The following is a 17127-nucleotide window of genomic DNA, read 5'->3' as shown; positions in this document are numbered from 1 at the left end:
TGTTGTATCAAAATACAATACCTTGCATTTATCCAGGTTGATCTGCGTGTGCCATTTTTCAGCTAATTGACCCATTTGATGTTGTGCATACCTGGACATGCAATACTTTAGGAAGCTTGTCTTGACCTCAGAAGAAGTAGCTTAGATTCAACAAAACAATACATAGACTCTCAAGTACTAAACTGCAAGAGTCTCCACAAACTAGGATAAAAAGAAGTTTTGAGTTCTAAAGAAGAGTCATACTGGACTCAAAATCTTAACTCCATTTCTCTTTGAGAGCTGCTGAGTTTCTCCAACACTGTATTTCAAATTTCCAACATCCGCAGTCTTTTGCTTTAATAGAAACTAGGGTTTTTGGAGGAATAATGATAAACCATTTCTTCTAACTGGAAAATCTAGGGGAATCATAGAATTTTACAACACAGCAGGAGGCCATTGACCCATCGTGTCTGTATTGGCTCCCGAAAGAGCTCCTCGTTGTCCAGCACTACCTCCGTAGCCCTCTGAGTTAATCACTTTCAAATATATATCCAGCTCTCTTTTGAAACCTCATATGGAATCCGCCTCCAGCATTTTCCCAGGTAGCGCATTCCAAATCCAACAAAGTAAAGATGTTTCTCCTCATCTCACTCCCAGCTCTCCTGCTGCCAGTCTTCAAATTATGAACCTTAGTTATTGATATACCAACTAGTGGAAACATCGTTATCCTGTCAAAATGGTTCATAACTCTGAACACCTCAATCAGGTCACCTCTTAATCTTGTTTGCTGCAAAGAGAAGAAACCAAATTTCTCTAAAATCTGTCCTTGTAAAATCTTTCATTCCTGGTATCATTCTAGTAAATTCCCTTGGCACTGTCTCCAGGGCTCTAACATCCTTCCTTAAATAAGATACCCAGAACTGAATACACTTCTCCAAATATGTTCTGACCAATGATTTGTAGAGCTGTAACATTACTTTCTTGCTTTTATACTCTGTGATTCTATTTATAAACCCAAGGACCTTATTCTTCTTTACAACTGTTTCAACTTGCCTGGCCATCTCATAGAATTATGCGCATGAACCTCTCGGTTCTTCTGCTCCTGTACTCCCCTCAAAGTTTTACTGTTGAACCTGTATTGTTTCTCTGTGTTCCTTCTATCAAAATGCATTACCTCACATTTCTTTGTGAGAAGTTGTATGTAGTCAAGATGTTGGAGCCAAACCTTTAGTAAAGAACCTTATTGAATGATGCAACAAGCCCAAGGGACTATAAGGCCTGGTTTTGTTCCTGTGTTCATAATTTGGATTGTTCAGGAAAAGCTGTGATATTGAGTCACTAAAATATGAACATTTTCTGGATTGGATTTTGGTTTTGTTACACCATTTATTATATTTGCACATAATGAAAAGGGATAGGATAGTATTCTTTTAAAATGATGCAATACTGATCTTGTGGCTTTCAGTGTTTGTACAATATATTAGCTGGAATGGTAAATATTAAAACTCTGCTTTGGCTCAAAATGGACACTGGAAAAGCAATTTGAAGTCAGATGGGCAATTCACGGTGCTTCTGATTTTCCCATGATTAATTTTAATGACAGAGGTATATCAGCAGTGTTAAAAATATGCTGAGCTCAAAGTTTGTGAGAAGATTTGTAGCTTGGGTGCTCGTCGTTGTGGTTCTGATCTCCGAGCTGGGAATTTGTGTTGTAGATGTTTCGTCCCCTGTCTAGGTGACATCCTCTGTGCTTGGGAGCCTCCTGTGAAACGCTTCTGTGTTGTTTCCTCCGGCATTTATAGTGGTTTGTCTCTGCCACTTCCGGTTGTCAGTTCCAGCTGTCTGCTGTAGTGGCCGGTATATTGGGTCCAAGTCGATGTGTTTGTTGATAGAATCTATGGATGAGTGTCATGCCTCTAGGAATTTCCTGGCTGTTCTCTGTTTGGCTTGTCCTATAATAGTAGTGTTGTCCCAGTCGAACTCCGGTTGCTTGTCATCTGTGTGGGGGGCTACTAAGGATAGCTGGTTGTGTCGTTTCGTGGCTAATTGGTGTTCATGGATATGGATCGTTAGCTGTCTTCCTGTTTTTCCTATGTAGTGTTTTATGCAGTCCTTGCATGGGATTTTGTACACTACGTTGGTTTTGCTCATGCTGGGTATTGGGTCCTTTGTCCTGGTGAGTTGTTGTCTGAGAGTGGCTGTTGGTTTGTGTGCTGTTATGACTCCTAGTGGTCGTAGTAGTCTGGCTGTCAGTTCAGAAATGTTCTTGATGTATGGTAACCTGGCTAGTCCTTTGGGTTGCGGCATATCCTCATTCCGTTATCTTTCCCTTGGGCATCTGTCGATGAAATTGCGGGGGTATCCGTTTTTGGCGAATACATTGTAGAGGTGTTCTTCCTCTTTTTGCAGTTCAGGTGTGCTGCAGTGTGTTGTGGCCCTTTTGAACAGTGTCTTGATGCAACTTCTTTCATAACAGCACACAAACCAACAGCCACTCTCAGACAACAACTCACCAAGACAAAGGACCCAATACCCAGCATGAGCAAAACCAACGTAGTGTACAAAATCCCATGCAAGGACTGCACATAACACTACATAAGACAAACGGGAAGACAGCTAACGATCCATATCCATGAACACAACTAGCCACGAAACAACACGACCAGCTATCCTTAGCCACACACACAGATGACAAGCAACCGGAATTCGACTGGGACAACACTACAATTATAGGACAAGCCAAACAGAGAACAGCCAGGGAATTCCTAGAGGCATGGCATTCATCCACAGATTCTATCAACAAACACATCGACCTGGACCCAATATACCATCCACTGCAGCGGACAGCTGAAACTGACAACCGGAAGCGGCAGAGACAAACCACTATAAATGCCGGAGGAAACAACATAGAAGCGCTTCACAGGGGCTCCCAAGCACAGGGGATGTCATCTCGACAGGGGACGAAACGTCTGGAACACAAATTCCCAGCTCGGCAAACAGAACCACAACAATATGCTGCGCTCTCTGCGCAGTTAAGCAATCTGCAATTTTGTGAGAGTTTCATATGCAATGTTGTGTAAAATAAATTGCAAAAGCCCCATATGTTAAAAACATTTTCTGCTTTCATAACTTAATATTAGACATACATTCATGCTGAATTAAATCTAGAGTGAACCGTGGTCAGGTGAATATGTCTTCAGGATGCAAATCTTTTGAACCCTACAGGTGATTAATGAAAAGCTACAGCATTGTACTGAACTAACAGACTTGATGAGAAACCATCTAAGTGAGAAACATGGACTGCGCCTTGAGTGGATGATTGTGATCCTCATTTCTATTGAAGTAGGTCATTCAACTGCTAGAACCAATCTTGTTATCTCATTTTTCAGGGTCATCAATTCCACACAGTGGAAGTTCAGAACAATCGAAAGATAACTACTGTTAGAGATCCTGCACATCTACCTATAACTCTTACATTTACAATTTCTGTTCTTTGCACGTATTAGGTGAGGGTTATTTGAAGAGTAGGCAACTTTCAACCTTGGCTCTCTGTTGGCACCGTGCATTACTATGTTGAGTGTAGCATGAGCTAGACAGAGCTCTCGTCACTGCAGCCATTTGCACCAAACTGAAGAGTATTCTCTAATGCACCAGTGTGTAACTTCCTCTTTCCCACACCAGCTGTCCTCCAGACCTCGCCAAGAAACAATTTCAGTGGTGCCAAATTTTTAGCAGGACCATGAATAGTTTGAGGTGGGTCAAACTCATTTCGCTCAATCCCTTCAAATTAAATTTGATTTCATTACGAAATTCAGACAGTAGTGAGAGGAGATTTTCATTCCATTAATCTGGGCTAAATTTTAAACCTGGTAAGTGTTAATTGTGCTCATTTACATTTTATCTTAATTTTTACTGCACATGTAGATTATTGTGTGCTTACAAGTTAGCAATGATGATATCTTGTATTAAAACACATTTCTGTCCTTTGTACATATGTCAGACATTGAGATTTGACATGTTTTATTTTTAAAGTTTTTGGGCCCATATTCAACATTCCTACTAATATTTTGTCTTCTGTATGGACCTCCGGGCAGTGACTTCCAGAACCAGAAGTCAATGCTGGGAACAGTGTCAGCACGCCAATGTGCATGGACCCTTCGAGTGTTGGTGTGGCCAGAGGGAATTCTGGCAATATGTTGGTTTTGCAGAATATCCTTTTTTCATAATTGAATGATCTTTGTAAAGGGTGTGGCCTTAAAACTGTCAATGTAACATAATATCAAATACAAAATATTTAATCCTAAGAAATGCAAATATTAATATCACATTTCCTTCCTTGGTTAAAAAAAACAAAATGGTACTATAGGCTTCAGGCATCAAGCTAAATCATAAATTTATTAATCTAGGCAACACAGCATAACTTTGCTAATGGCTCAGAGTCTCACTACTCTAGATAGTAGATTAGGACTCAGGCAAGTGAAGTGTGCTTTCCATCTTCCAGCCGTTAACCCACACAAACACATTAAATCTTATCTTGGTTATATAACATGCCAACTGTCAACTCTGAAGATGATGATTATGAATTTCATGCAATAGAACAGTTTATATTTAAAAAGTAACATGAAGGGTAATTCCCAATCCCAGCAGGGAGCATTGCTGACAGGAAAGTGAATTGTAGGTTACACTTGTATTTAAATTGCCCTTCGAGCATGGCTTCACTATTGGAAGTTACTGACAATGTAGTCAGATTATTTGAATTTCTGAAACAGATTCAATCATCACCCATCAGCCAAAATCAAGGACAAGCAAATTTATGACCTTTTGCTGGTAATTTGTAGAATTTTATGGGCCAGATCATTTTGGATTGTACTGCTATTTTCAAATTCCAAGCATTACTGTTTTTCTACTAAATGAATGATAACGCCTTGCTTGAGTTGTGGCCCATAGTAATAAGGGAATAGGAATAGGCCGCTCAGCTCCTTAAACCTACTCTATTATTTAATACAACCATGACTGATTGATTAAATGCTTCAATGCCTTTTCCCCCCCCCCCCCCCTTTCTCATACCCCTGCATACCATTGGTAATCACAAATATATCAATCTCTATCTTAAATGCATTCAAAAACTAACCTTCCACAATCTTCTGTGGGCAAGAATGCCAAAGTTTCACAAACCCAATAGCAAAAGAAAATTCTCCTCATCTCGGACCTAAGTGGCAGCCCCATTATTTTTATATTAGGCCCCTTGGTTTTAGACACCCCAGCCAGGAGAAACATCTTACCTGCATCTATTCTTTCTACCCCCTTTGAGTATTTTATAAGTTCCAATAAGATCATCTCTAATTATTTGAAATTCTAGAGAATACAGTTTGTTCAATTCTGCTTCATAAGATAGTCTCAGCATTCCATAACAAGTTTTTGTTGCACTCCCTCTATAGAAATAGTATTTTTCCTGAAATAAGCAGATCCAGAGTACTCCAGACCCAGTCTAACCAAGCTCCTGTATAATTAAAGCAAGACTTCACTATTCCTGAACTCACATCATTTACGTTAAAGACTAACATTCCATTGACATTAAAATAATCAAGGGTCAAGATGCTAATGTTAATTACATTTATTAACATTGATATAGAAGGTATGTCGATCTCCTTTTATATAGTATTCCATGGTAGTATTATATTATTTCAGTTATGTTTAATTGAATTGAGAAGCATGTGGACAGAAGTATACAGGAGCTGCTAAATTTAAAGCAGCTTAATGGATAATGTCATTTTCAAAGCAAATTATCCCACCATTTAAAGTTGTAATTAGCAGCAATTGGTAAGTGAAAGACTTGAGTACTTTCAGTTAAGACATAGACAGTAGAAAATCTTATTTACCCCCAAGAACAATTAACTTAAGTTGCTTTCCTTTCAAAATGAATGTGCACTTTCTGATGTTCCTTAGACGATGCATCTGGTAAAGTTACACTTTCATTGCTGAAATTAAAAGCAAGGAATGAGGACAAGATTTTCAAACAAATTGTAGCTTTTAAGCATGCTTTGGCTTCCAATTTTCAATATTTACTTGAGATTTTTAGTCCAAGCACAGAAATAGACTATTTGGGCCATCATACCTATACCACAATTTTGACAAGTGTGCAGTTATTTTTTTGAATTTTGATTCACCACTCTTTCCCCACTGGGGAGTTAATATGCCCACATGTATGTGGCTTGGAGGTAAAGGTACACACTGTGTTGTTCTCATTCTGTGATCTTCGGTCCCCTTAAATGATTCCTCACTGGGAGAGTAGGACTGCTCAGTTTTGTATGCTTCTAAATAAAAAATAATCCCTTTAAACATCCAAACTTTGTTTTCTGTAGCACACAGCGAAGTGATGCAAATACTTGAAATCTAAAATAAGAACAAAAAAACCCGGAAGAACTTCTGAAGAAGGGTCACTGGACTTGAAAAGTTAGCACTATTTTCTCCACAGATGCTGTCAGAACTGCTGAATTTCTCCAGCCATTTCTGTTTTTACTTGTTTAACATATCCAGCAGTGCTTTATTTTACAAGGGAAAGCTAACATCTGTAAAAAAGAGTTACTGTTTCAGGTTAATGGCCTTTCAGCAGAATTGAAGGAAGATAAAAAAGCAAGAGTAGTTGAACCAGTGGAGGGGTGGGATATGGTATATAGGACAAATTGAAGCTCAGTGTACACTGGAGGCCAGGGAAGATTAGATAACAAAATATTTCATGATGTAATGGCCAAAAAGAGTGGTAATGGGTATAGCAAAGAGCTTATTGCTCTGAAACCTTAACTCTGCTTAGCAAATTTTGAGAGCTTTAACTCTACTTCTCTTCACAAATGTTGCCTGACCAGAGTTGTTCTAGTTTCATTTTTGTTGACTTTTTGTCCTCTGACCTGTAGAGCCACTGGCCTTTCTGGTCACAGACACAGGGAAGAGGGAGTGCCTAGTGTCAAAACACTAAGTTGTGAGGAAAGATTGGAAAAATTTTACAACCATGACTGATGTGCTGCATAGGTTATAAAGCATTTTGGAAAGTCCTGCAAGTGTGAAATGTGCATAAAGGTTGAAACTATAAGTTTGTCTCAGCCTTGCAGGAAGGCAATAGAGATGGAGCACATTGAGCTATTTAATATATTTAAAAAGAGGTGAATTGAAAACATAATTCTAAAATAAACTGACTGTAGGATAAAAACAGTCAGCAAAAGCTGAAAATACACGTTTTAACAGTAACATCATGAAAATTATCATAAAAAAGGTGAAAGGTACATGGAACAGTCTTCTGGATAGACTAATCATGGCAGAAACCTTGGAATTACTTAAAAATCATCTGAATCCTCCATTGGGAAGGGGAGTATGATCTTCCTGAATAATAAGCTAAAGTGCATCAACTTTCGTGAGAATTGCACAAGCACATGATTTATGGAATATGATATTTTGTGAAGGTCAAGACAGTTAATTAATTATCTTTTTCTTTCTTATGCAGGTCTTGTTTGAACTTGCACGTGTTATTTTTTAAGTCAGTTTGGAAGACAGCAATCAAAAATCTTTTCTTCAGGTGGGGCATAAAGAATATCCTCCAGAAGGCCTTAATGATCTGGCAATCGGGTGGCACTGGAATGTCTGCATTTTTCTCAATTCAGTTTCCAATCTATTCTACTCATTCAGAAAATCACATTGCACCCATTAGTCGTTTTACCCCTCAATTAGTGTGGTACGTAATTTCTGAAATAGATATGTATAATGGAAAATAAGCAGAACTATTTTATTTGTTAGTTTAGTTCAATCATGCATTAGCTAAGACTGAATAAATTTGAATTTGTAGCAATGTTTTTTGACAGAAAATGTTTAAGATTGGTATGTCATACAGCAAGGACACTGTGATACCTGTGGAAGCAGGGTAAAATATTCTTGTGCATCTTTTGGGGTAGAGGGGAACAACATATAGGCTATTATTTTAGAATTCTCAAACCTAAGGATTCACTAAGCTTCCTTCGACAATACTTCCCAAACCCACAGCTTCTACCTTTGAAAAGGATAAGGTTAGCAAACATGTGGAACATAATTAAGCAAACAACATACCAGTTAAAACAGTAATACAATGTACAATACATGAACAGCTTATTTCTAACAACCAGAAGTAAAATGTGGTCACCACAGGTAATACACTGTGATCAAACACCTCACAACCAAGATAGCTACACAGATTTATCTGCAACTCCCTCCAGATGTTCATGACACTGGTCATCAAATCTCGTTAAACTTTACATGTTCTTTTAGCAATTTGGTCTTGAAACTTCCCTCCACAGCCATTTCATCACTGACTGCCTGAATAACTGCTGCTGCTCTGGTCAATCAGCCTCCTTTCCTGACTAGATGCTTCCTTGGACTCTGAAAACTGCCCCCTCTAAGAGATACGAGTTACCTTTCACCAACAGCTTCCAAGGAAGATCAGTCCATAGGTTCTTCCTGAGCTCTAATCATGCTCTGTGGTGTGAAGCAAATACCTCTTAAGGGCTTTTCAATTCTGACTCTCAGCTGTGCTAATTGTTAGTGGCATCTGGCTTCTTGTAAGCCATCATGACTTCCAGGATTTTTTGTAATCCCTGACTGCAACGCCTAGCTGCCTAATAACTCATAGACTTGGTCTGAGTTTTAACGGCACGGAGTATCCAACTTAATTACATAACTGTGGTTTAGTTGTACTCTAGAGAAGGTAGCTAATAATCAGCACTTACAACATGGAGTTTGCTATCTGTCTGTCTTTTGAACCACTCTTCAATGACCCCTGAACTGTCCTGAATGACATATTGAAAACCCTGCATAAGCCTCTCCTGTGTTGGGCAGAGTTAAATGCTATCACCTAGAAACTTTGTAAACCGACTGTTCCATGAAATGTTACCAGTTATAGACTGTTGGTGTTCCCTGTACAGTAATAAAATGGAAATAACTAGAAGATTTCATTACAACATGATTAACATGATAAAATTCTTAGGCAAGTTCTGAATCAACTTGACTTGTTTATCACAGCAGAGAGAATATCTTTTTATAAAATGACGAAGTAATTTAAATGAAAATACACACTAAATTTTTCATATCTATTTAGAATTCCTCTTGAGTAAAAGAGACATGACAAAGTATAATAAAATAAATAAAGTCTCCATTGTCTTACCAGACCATAGGGCTGCTCTCTCATTAAAGAGAAATGACTGGTGGTTGTTTAACCTGAGGATCACTAAGCCTCAGGCATGGTTGAGAAGGAGAGTCCTTCTGGCAATCTCAGCCAGTGCAGGAATTGAACATGTGCTGTTGATGTTACTCTGCGTTGCAAACCAGCCATTCAGCCAACTGAACTAACTGATTCCCCCATGCGCACTACAGGAAAGTGGGCAACCTTATTAGTATGTAATATGCCCTGCATCATTTTTTCCTACCAAAACTACTATCACATGTTTTAATGTCATCTAAGTTATTTGCTTGAATACATTCTGCAATACTTTACTTCCTCGGCAGAAGGGTCTGCAGACACCCTTGTCAACTTTGATAGCTCACAAGGGTTTTGTTGAAGGTCAATATCTGAAATTCACAAGTAATACTGGCTATGGGGCTGGAATACCCTTCATTAGAGGGTCACTACTTTCTCATATCAGACAGTAGTGCTTTTATTAAAAAAACTAGAATTTACTGCCTATTTATCATTAGAACTATTGGTTAATTCCTTTTTGTTTTTTTGCTAAGCACAGAACATGACTTTGAATTAAAGTAGTAAATGTTCTATTATGGCCTGCAACACAATTCATTGCAGATAGCCATGAAAATAAATACATAACATAGCCATGCGTGTATCTGGTGAGTTCCTGATGAACCGTGGGACAAATGTTTTATACAGAGGGTGGTTTGTGAGTAGAATGAGCTTCCCGAGGAAGTGGTGGCTGTGGGTATATTTACGACGCTTAAAAAAAAATTTGGATAAGTACATGAATAGGAAAGGTTTGGAGGGAAATGGGCGAGGAGCCGGCAGGGGGAAGCTAGTATAATTTGGGATTATTAACCAACATTGTTATGGAGCAGGCCAGACCCCCTTAAAACACTTCAAGAAAGTACCCCTGACCCTATCTCTGCTAGTTGTTTCAAACAGGTGTAATGTGGCTATTCGGGAGTGATGCAGCTGGTCGGACCAATTAGTTTCAAACAAAACAGAATTTATTTTCAAGATTACCAAATGAAACACAAACAAAAGAGATCAGAATACTGGATAACTCCACCTATCCGAAAACTTGCAACAATCCCCATAGACAACTCTTAGCACAAAAGGTAAAATCAAACATGGGATCTTATAGGAGAGATGTCACAGAGAGAGAGAGGAGGATCGGCTTGGACCTGTTCCTTTGGGTCCTGGAGTTTTTACAACGGCCTGACTGCTTTCAGTGAATAGCCAGACCAAACCCAAACCAGAGAGAGGCTGAGCTCCGCTTTCATTGTACAAGTGTTTTTTTAAACTTAAAAGCCTTTTGTCTGAGGCAGTATCTGTTAGCTGTAATCAAATTGGTTTAAAACCTTTCAACGTAGACTTTTCAAAGTCTGTGTTTTTACAACCTCCTGAATAAAAAACAAAGAACAACATAACCTTGTTAAAGGAGCTGTATGATCTATGAACAGAGGGGGACTTTTGTGGCCATTACCATAGTTAAGAGACAGACTAACTATTTCATTACTGTGGAAAGTATTTTTCAAAAACCATCAAGAAAACGACTACAATTCACTATCTACACACAGCATAACAATTGATTCTGTGCTATTTTCAGAATTTATTTGCAAGAGGATCTGTGTGTTGGGATTATTGGTGTTTTGCACATTTCCTTGTGTAACAAGTCAATTGCAGGGGTTCCCCAGTTTATGAACATCCGGTTTACAAAAGCCAGTTCTTACAAAGGCAGTCTCATACAGGGGTGTAATTTTAAAGATCTTACAAACAAATATTTTCTGTTCTTACAAATGGCTCCTTTACATTGACCTGTATATTGTGTTCTGACTTGTGACAAATCGACTTGCGAACAGACAATCAAACAGAACCTGTTCGCAACCCAGGGACTGCCTGTGTAGTACTGTGTTTATCTAGTCTTCTATTTAACCTTCCATGACATATTCCCAGTACCAAGGGTTTAGCTATTTCTGGTAAAGGCATAACATCAGAAGCGAGTATACTGGGCATTTCTGCCTTATTTTCATCTTGCAAACTAACTTCTTGAGGTATCATGTTGGTAGTTATCCCTTGAATATCACCTCCATTCTTTACTTTCCTCTCCTTATTTCCTAAAGCACTCTGTTGTCATTTACACCAGTCACTTCCATTATAGGTGCAGAAAGCTCAATTGTGGTGTGATATTTAAGAAGTCGCTGAGCAGCTGCACTTTGTTGTATTGAGAATTCGGTGGTTTATTTAGTTTGACTATAGCATTCACAGCCCATTCCAATGTCACATTTGTCCACACTGACTGGAGGAGGCCAACTCTTGCAGATCAGCAATTCTGAGCTAACAAGCACAGCTGCTGCTATCAAAGATGAAGGAAAAGGAATAATGTTTGCTGTTGGATCAAAATGAAGGTATTGTAGGCCAGTAGCTCTGACCATTTGAATGTGGTGTAATATGCTTATAAAGTTATCGGATAACTTACTTCATTTGATTTGTTTGTGAATTTTTTTAGGTTTAGTACATTGTTCTAAAAATTAATAAGTTCTGATTTTGATGTCTGCTATATTGTCATTTTTAACAATTTTTCAGAAAACCCAGTTGAACATAATTTGGTTTACACCAGTCAGTGTTAAAATAGACTGACCGTGAACACGGACCTGCCATCTTGGGTTTCACATTCATCAGCTTATAACCCCTTGGCTCTAAGGTTTGCTGTTTAGTTGAAAGACTGCACTGTTGCTACAACTGACATCTAATTTAAATAGAAGATCATATAACTCATGGCCAGCATACCTCCCTGCTTTCCCTTGCCCCTACTCTGCTCAGTTACAGCCCAGCGAAATTCCGGGTTAATGTTAAACTCACCAGGATGAAATACTTGTCAGTTAAATTGGCAAAGGACATGCATATTTATCTCCTCGCCTTTCAGTGAAGCTGTAACAATCATGTTAGATCAACAATCTCCATCATACCCTACATATCTTCCCTTATCATGCCAGCATAGAGAAAAGGGCATTGATTCTTGTGACCAGCATGTTCTCATTTGTCTGCTTTGATCTGAGGGACTTGTTTAAATGAGGATGAATATTTCTAACTTCCTTAAATTATCAATATATTTGAAGTTAGCCACTGACCTAAATCTTAAGCAGAAACAGTTTCCAGACTCCAGAAGCTAATTTCTGACTTTCTCACTTTTTTTCATCAATTTCACTTGTTTATTTATACCCAAATCTAATGAATGCAGGAGAATTTGCATAGAAATCCTCTAGTTTGTCTGCTTTAATTTTGATGCCAGAATATGAGAGTATAGAATAACTTCTGAAAAAATATCATATCAGGTGATGTACCCTACTCTAACTTCTTGAAACCTGCATTCTTTACTACCGAGGTTAACTCATTCTGCTTTCCATCAATGCTGCACGGTGGCTCAGTGGTTAGCACTGCTGCCTCACAGCATCAGGGTCCCAGGTTTGATTCCAGCCTTGGGCAACTGTGTGGAGTTTGCACATTCTCCCCATGTCTGCATGGGTTTCCACTGGGTGCTCCGGTTTCCTCTCAATCCAAAGATGTGCAGTTTAAGTGAACTGGCCGCGCTAAATTGTCCATGGTGCTAGGTACATTAGTCAGAGGGAAATGAATCTGGGTGGGTTACTCTTCGGAGGGTCGGTGTGAACTGGTTGGGCCAAAGGGCCTGTTTCCACACTCTAGGGAATCTAATCTAAAAGAAGGGAAGAAAGGAGGTTATTTAATTCTCGAAAATTGGCTGCTGAACTATCATTTGTTCTCTCATGCTCAAGACAAAGTATTGTATTTTACTTGAAATTAATCAAAATGCTGGTGCTATTGAAGAACTAAAATGTGCTAACTTACGGGAACTTAAGTGTTGTTTAAAAAATATAAAGGTGAAGAGTGACCAAATAAGTGATGCTTGTTACTGTGAATATTTAGAAAAATGTCTTAGAAAATCAATTGGCAAATTTAGGACTATGCTGTGATTCATTGCATATTACACATTTTCTTCTTGCACATGATACACTTTAGAATGCTATATATTTCCCATCTTAAATTGTTTCAGTCAGAAATAAAATGCTTTATTGTATGCCTCCACTGTTGAATTTTATTTTGTGCATTGTAATAAAATGGCCTTGATTGTATATTTTCTTTCAGGTGATCTTTTTCGAATCACAAATGATGCAAGTTACTTCATCATATAAATCATTCAGTTTGAGTTATGTAATGACAATGGTAGCTGAAATTTGGAGCGTGGTTTAAAGTCAAGCTGGACTCTGATTTCGAATGTAATCATGTTCAGCTTGAGCAGGGATACAGCAAAAGAGATGAACTAAGGCAAGGTTGTGACTTTGCTGTGGAGTTGACCTTAATACAACCTGAAGGAACAACAACTCATTTTCCACCTGGCCTCTTGACAACCTCTGTATCACAATGTTGAGTTCGACAACTTCAAAGTATGACCATTATATTCCATTTTTCTGCGTACACCTGTATCTCCCACACCTGTGTCTTGTTTGTGTCTCGCTGACTTTGCTCCCAGCAGAGCTGACCCATTTTCTCCCTACATTCATACCTGCAGGCATCCTTTTGTACACGCAAGGGTTCCGTTTCTGAGAGCCCCCAAAAATGATGAAATTCGCGAGCGTGGAGCCCGTTAAATATACAGTTTAAAAATCGCGGATGCAGAAGTTTGCCCATGGATATTGAATTTTGTTGCTACCTTTTAGCACGGAAAGGCGAATTCATGAGTCACGAACTCATGATACAAAGGAATTACTGTATTTTACGTCTGTATTGATTCTTTACCACCATTATCGCTGCCTTTATCTTTTGCTCTGAGCACCCTCACAGTCTGTCCCACTTGCTCCCCCTCTCCCTCAATCAACAGCATAAAAATCATTATTTCTCAGCTTCTTCAGTTCTGAAGACGTCATCCTAGACTTGAAACATTACCTCTGTTTTTTATTTCCACAGTTTATCCAGTACTTCGTTGTTATATCAGATTTTGAGCAGTATTTTGCTTTTAGTCCAGTACTCTGATGATTGGACTCAAACTTGAACTTTTGCAAAGCTTTCCTGCCCTAATCCGAACTCATACTAAAATATATTTACACAGTCTGATCAGATGGCTCATTTAGATTAGATTAGATTCCCTACAGTGTGGAAACAGGCCCTTCGGCCCAACCAGTCCACACCGACCCTCTGAAGAGTAACCCACCCAGACCCATTTCCCTCTGACTAATGCACCGAACACTATGGGCAATTTAGCATGGCCAATTCACCTGACCTGCACATCTTTGTAACTGTGGGAGGAAACCGGAGCACCCGGAGGAAACCCACGCAGACACGGGGAGAATGTACATACTCCACACAGACAGTTGCCCGAGGCTGGAATCGAACCTGGTCCTGTGAGGCAGCAGTGCTGCCCCATTTCTAAAATCCTTACCCTTATTTTTGAAATCTCTCCGTGGTCTCACTTCTTTCTATCTCTGTAATCTTTCCCAGCAGTGCAACTCCACAAGATTTCTGTGCTTTTTCCATTTTCTCATGCTGTGCATCCAAAATTTATAATTGCTATGCCATCCATTGCCCTAAGCCACATGTCCTAGAATTTCCTCCCCAAGCCACTCCACCTTGCTTTCCTCCTTTAAGATATTGTTTAAAACTTCTTTGACCGAGCTTTTTGTTGCATGCTGTAATATCTCCTCAGGTGGCTTGGTTGGCAGACTTTGTCTGGTAATGAACCTGTGAGACACTTTCTGACATTTTACTACATTAAAGGTGCTATATAAATGTACTTTGGTGTTAGTAAGGTATGTGACTCACATTGATGTCAAGTCACCATTTGCAAATAAAAGCCATTCAAACTGGATCTGTTCTGCCAAAGTCTTCAGCCAGCTTGCCCCATGGTGCTGTTTTCTTCTTAAACCCCCATCCATCTTGCTGCAATTGTCCTCCGTATCTTCAGTGCTCATTGATAAGAATTGTTTGAGTAGATATTGAGAAACCCTTTGTGCTAATGAAGCATTCCAGAACAAGAGATCTTGACCTGAAATTCAGCACCGGGCTGTTCAGAAGAAAAATTAGGAAACACTTTTTCGTTCAAATGGCAGTAAAAGTTTGGAATTCTCTTCCACAAAAAGGAACATAAGCAAGCATATTTATTAAGTTAAATCTGAGAACAACAGATTTTTATCAGCCAAGTGAATTAAAGCATTTGAAACCAAGGTGGATAAAGGCACATAAACTTCAATCTCCGCAACTCCACCCCGTACATGTCTCCTTTTTTGTTTAATTCCCTAACTAAAACTATTCCTAACCAGAGAACAGAAAATACCAAGGTAGAGTTATTTGAGTCAATCACTGATAAGTGCACAAGAACAGTATGAATGAAATCCTGTGAAATGTTAATCTTTTCTGTGTTCCCCTCACAATAGAACTAATACCCTTGCCCCACTTTCACCCCACCAGTCTTTGAGTTCACTGGATCATTTCCCATCACCTTCAACATGAGTCTGCCTCCAAATGCATCTTCCCTCAATGATATATACCCTGGACTATTCCTCAGTCATGCCTAAGACCCTGTGACCTCCTCACAACACAATTCAATGCAAAAGCAGGATATGTAACGTGACCTTTTACCTCTGCTCTCCTCACTATGCATGGTCCCAACACTCCACCCAAGTGAAGCACCAATTTACATGAACTTCTTTCAGTCTCACCCTGTTGTAGTCGCTAATCACAATCTTTCTCCACAGATTGGGTGACTGCTTTGCAGAACACCTTTGTTCAGTTCATTAGCATTTGGTGGCCTTTCATTTTAATTTTCCACCTTGCCTTCACACTTAAGTTTCTTTTCCAGTCTACTGTACTGTACCTGTGAGGTTCAACATAAATGTCATAAACAGCAGCTAGTCTTTCAGTTGTGAACTTCACAAGTCTTTTTCACTCAACACTAAGTTCAGCAAATTCATACTTTAAGATCTGTCCCTATTTTGTTTCTTGGCTTTGACCATTTTTCTTCCAGTTAGCTGCTCACCTGCTTTAAGAATTTCCCTTTTCTTGCCCCCATTCCTATTCTCTTTGGCATTGGAAAGCTAAGTTTTCTGTCACCTCAAATCTTGCTTCTTAAAATATGATTTCTTTCAACTTCGTCACACCCAATTCTTTCCAGAATCAATTGCATCTCTAATCTTTCTCCGTTCTGATCAAGTCGCAAACGTGAAACACTGTTTCTCTTTCTGTACAGAGGCTACCTACCCTGCTGAGTTTACTAGAATTTTTCTGGTTTTAATGCCACTTAAGTTCCGATATATGTCCATGTCTGTAAGATGCAGCAGTTAAGTCTATTTATATACGTTTCTGAGCAAAATATCCTTTTGATAAAACAATTGACAGCAAATAGTGTTGCAGAAGAGCATTGAGCTCTTTCAGCCTGAATGCATTGATTGGCAAACATGAAGGCAGTCTATTAGGAGACCACTATATGGAAGAAGAAGGTTTGGAGGTGGAATGTCTGGGAAGATTTGTGGAAGCCACATCAGGTCTGCAACCCGATGAATTTCTGACTCTGAGGACATCAACCTGCACCACAGAGGCAGGCAGACATTTAGAGCAATTAAGGCCTGCAGGAGCCACTTTGTTTCAGAGCTGGTATTTTATCAACTTAAGAATTTTTCCCCGCCGTATACAGAAGCTTCCAGTTCAATTAAAGTGGCACACAGCTGGAGATCTTCCCTCCAACCCAGTGGCCCCTCCCAGCCTCTAATGTATACTGTCAATACAAGTAGATATGTAAAGGTGGCAACATGCTTGCCTGCCTGCCTTGTTAGCACGTAGCTCTTCTAGTACAGTTGTTTTGGCCTGCATGCATTGAATGGGAAAATATGAAGGCAGTCTATTAGGCGAATACTATACAGAAGGTTATATTGGCA

The 17127-nt window shown here is 39.2% G+C and overlaps 1 protein-coding gene across 7 annotated transcripts in view; it reads left to right on the top strand.

Annotated features, from left to right (window-relative positions):
• Positions 1–12422, top strand: part of rmnd1 (required for meiotic nuclear division 1 homolog) — an 80029-nt gene extending 67607 nt beyond the window's left edge. For 6 of the 7 annotated variants that reach the window (XM_043696499.1, XM_043696502.1, XM_043696496.1 and 3 more), the window contains 2 exons: positions 3205–3321; positions 7475–12422. In XM_043696499.1, the coding sequence (XP_043552434.1) occupies positions 3205–3321; positions 7475–7507 (150 nt within the window). In that variant the 3' untranslated portion in view covers positions 7508–12422. The remainder of the gene's footprint in view (positions 1–3204; positions 3322–7474) is intronic. The other variant, XM_043696501.1, reaches the window with a different exon arrangement.
• The last annotated feature ends 4705 nt before the right edge of the window (positions 12423–17127 follow it).

Source organism: Chiloscyllium plagiosum, chromosome 9, assembly GCF_004010195.1.
Source record: "Chiloscyllium plagiosum isolate BGI_BamShark_2017 chromosome 9, ASM401019v2, whole genome shotgun sequence".
Classification (NCBI taxonomy): Eukaryota; Metazoa; Chordata; class Chondrichthyes; order Orectolobiformes; family Hemiscylliidae; genus Chiloscyllium; species Chiloscyllium plagiosum.
Note: the sequence above shows the minus strand (reverse complement) of the source record. Positions and strands in the feature narration are given on the sequence as shown.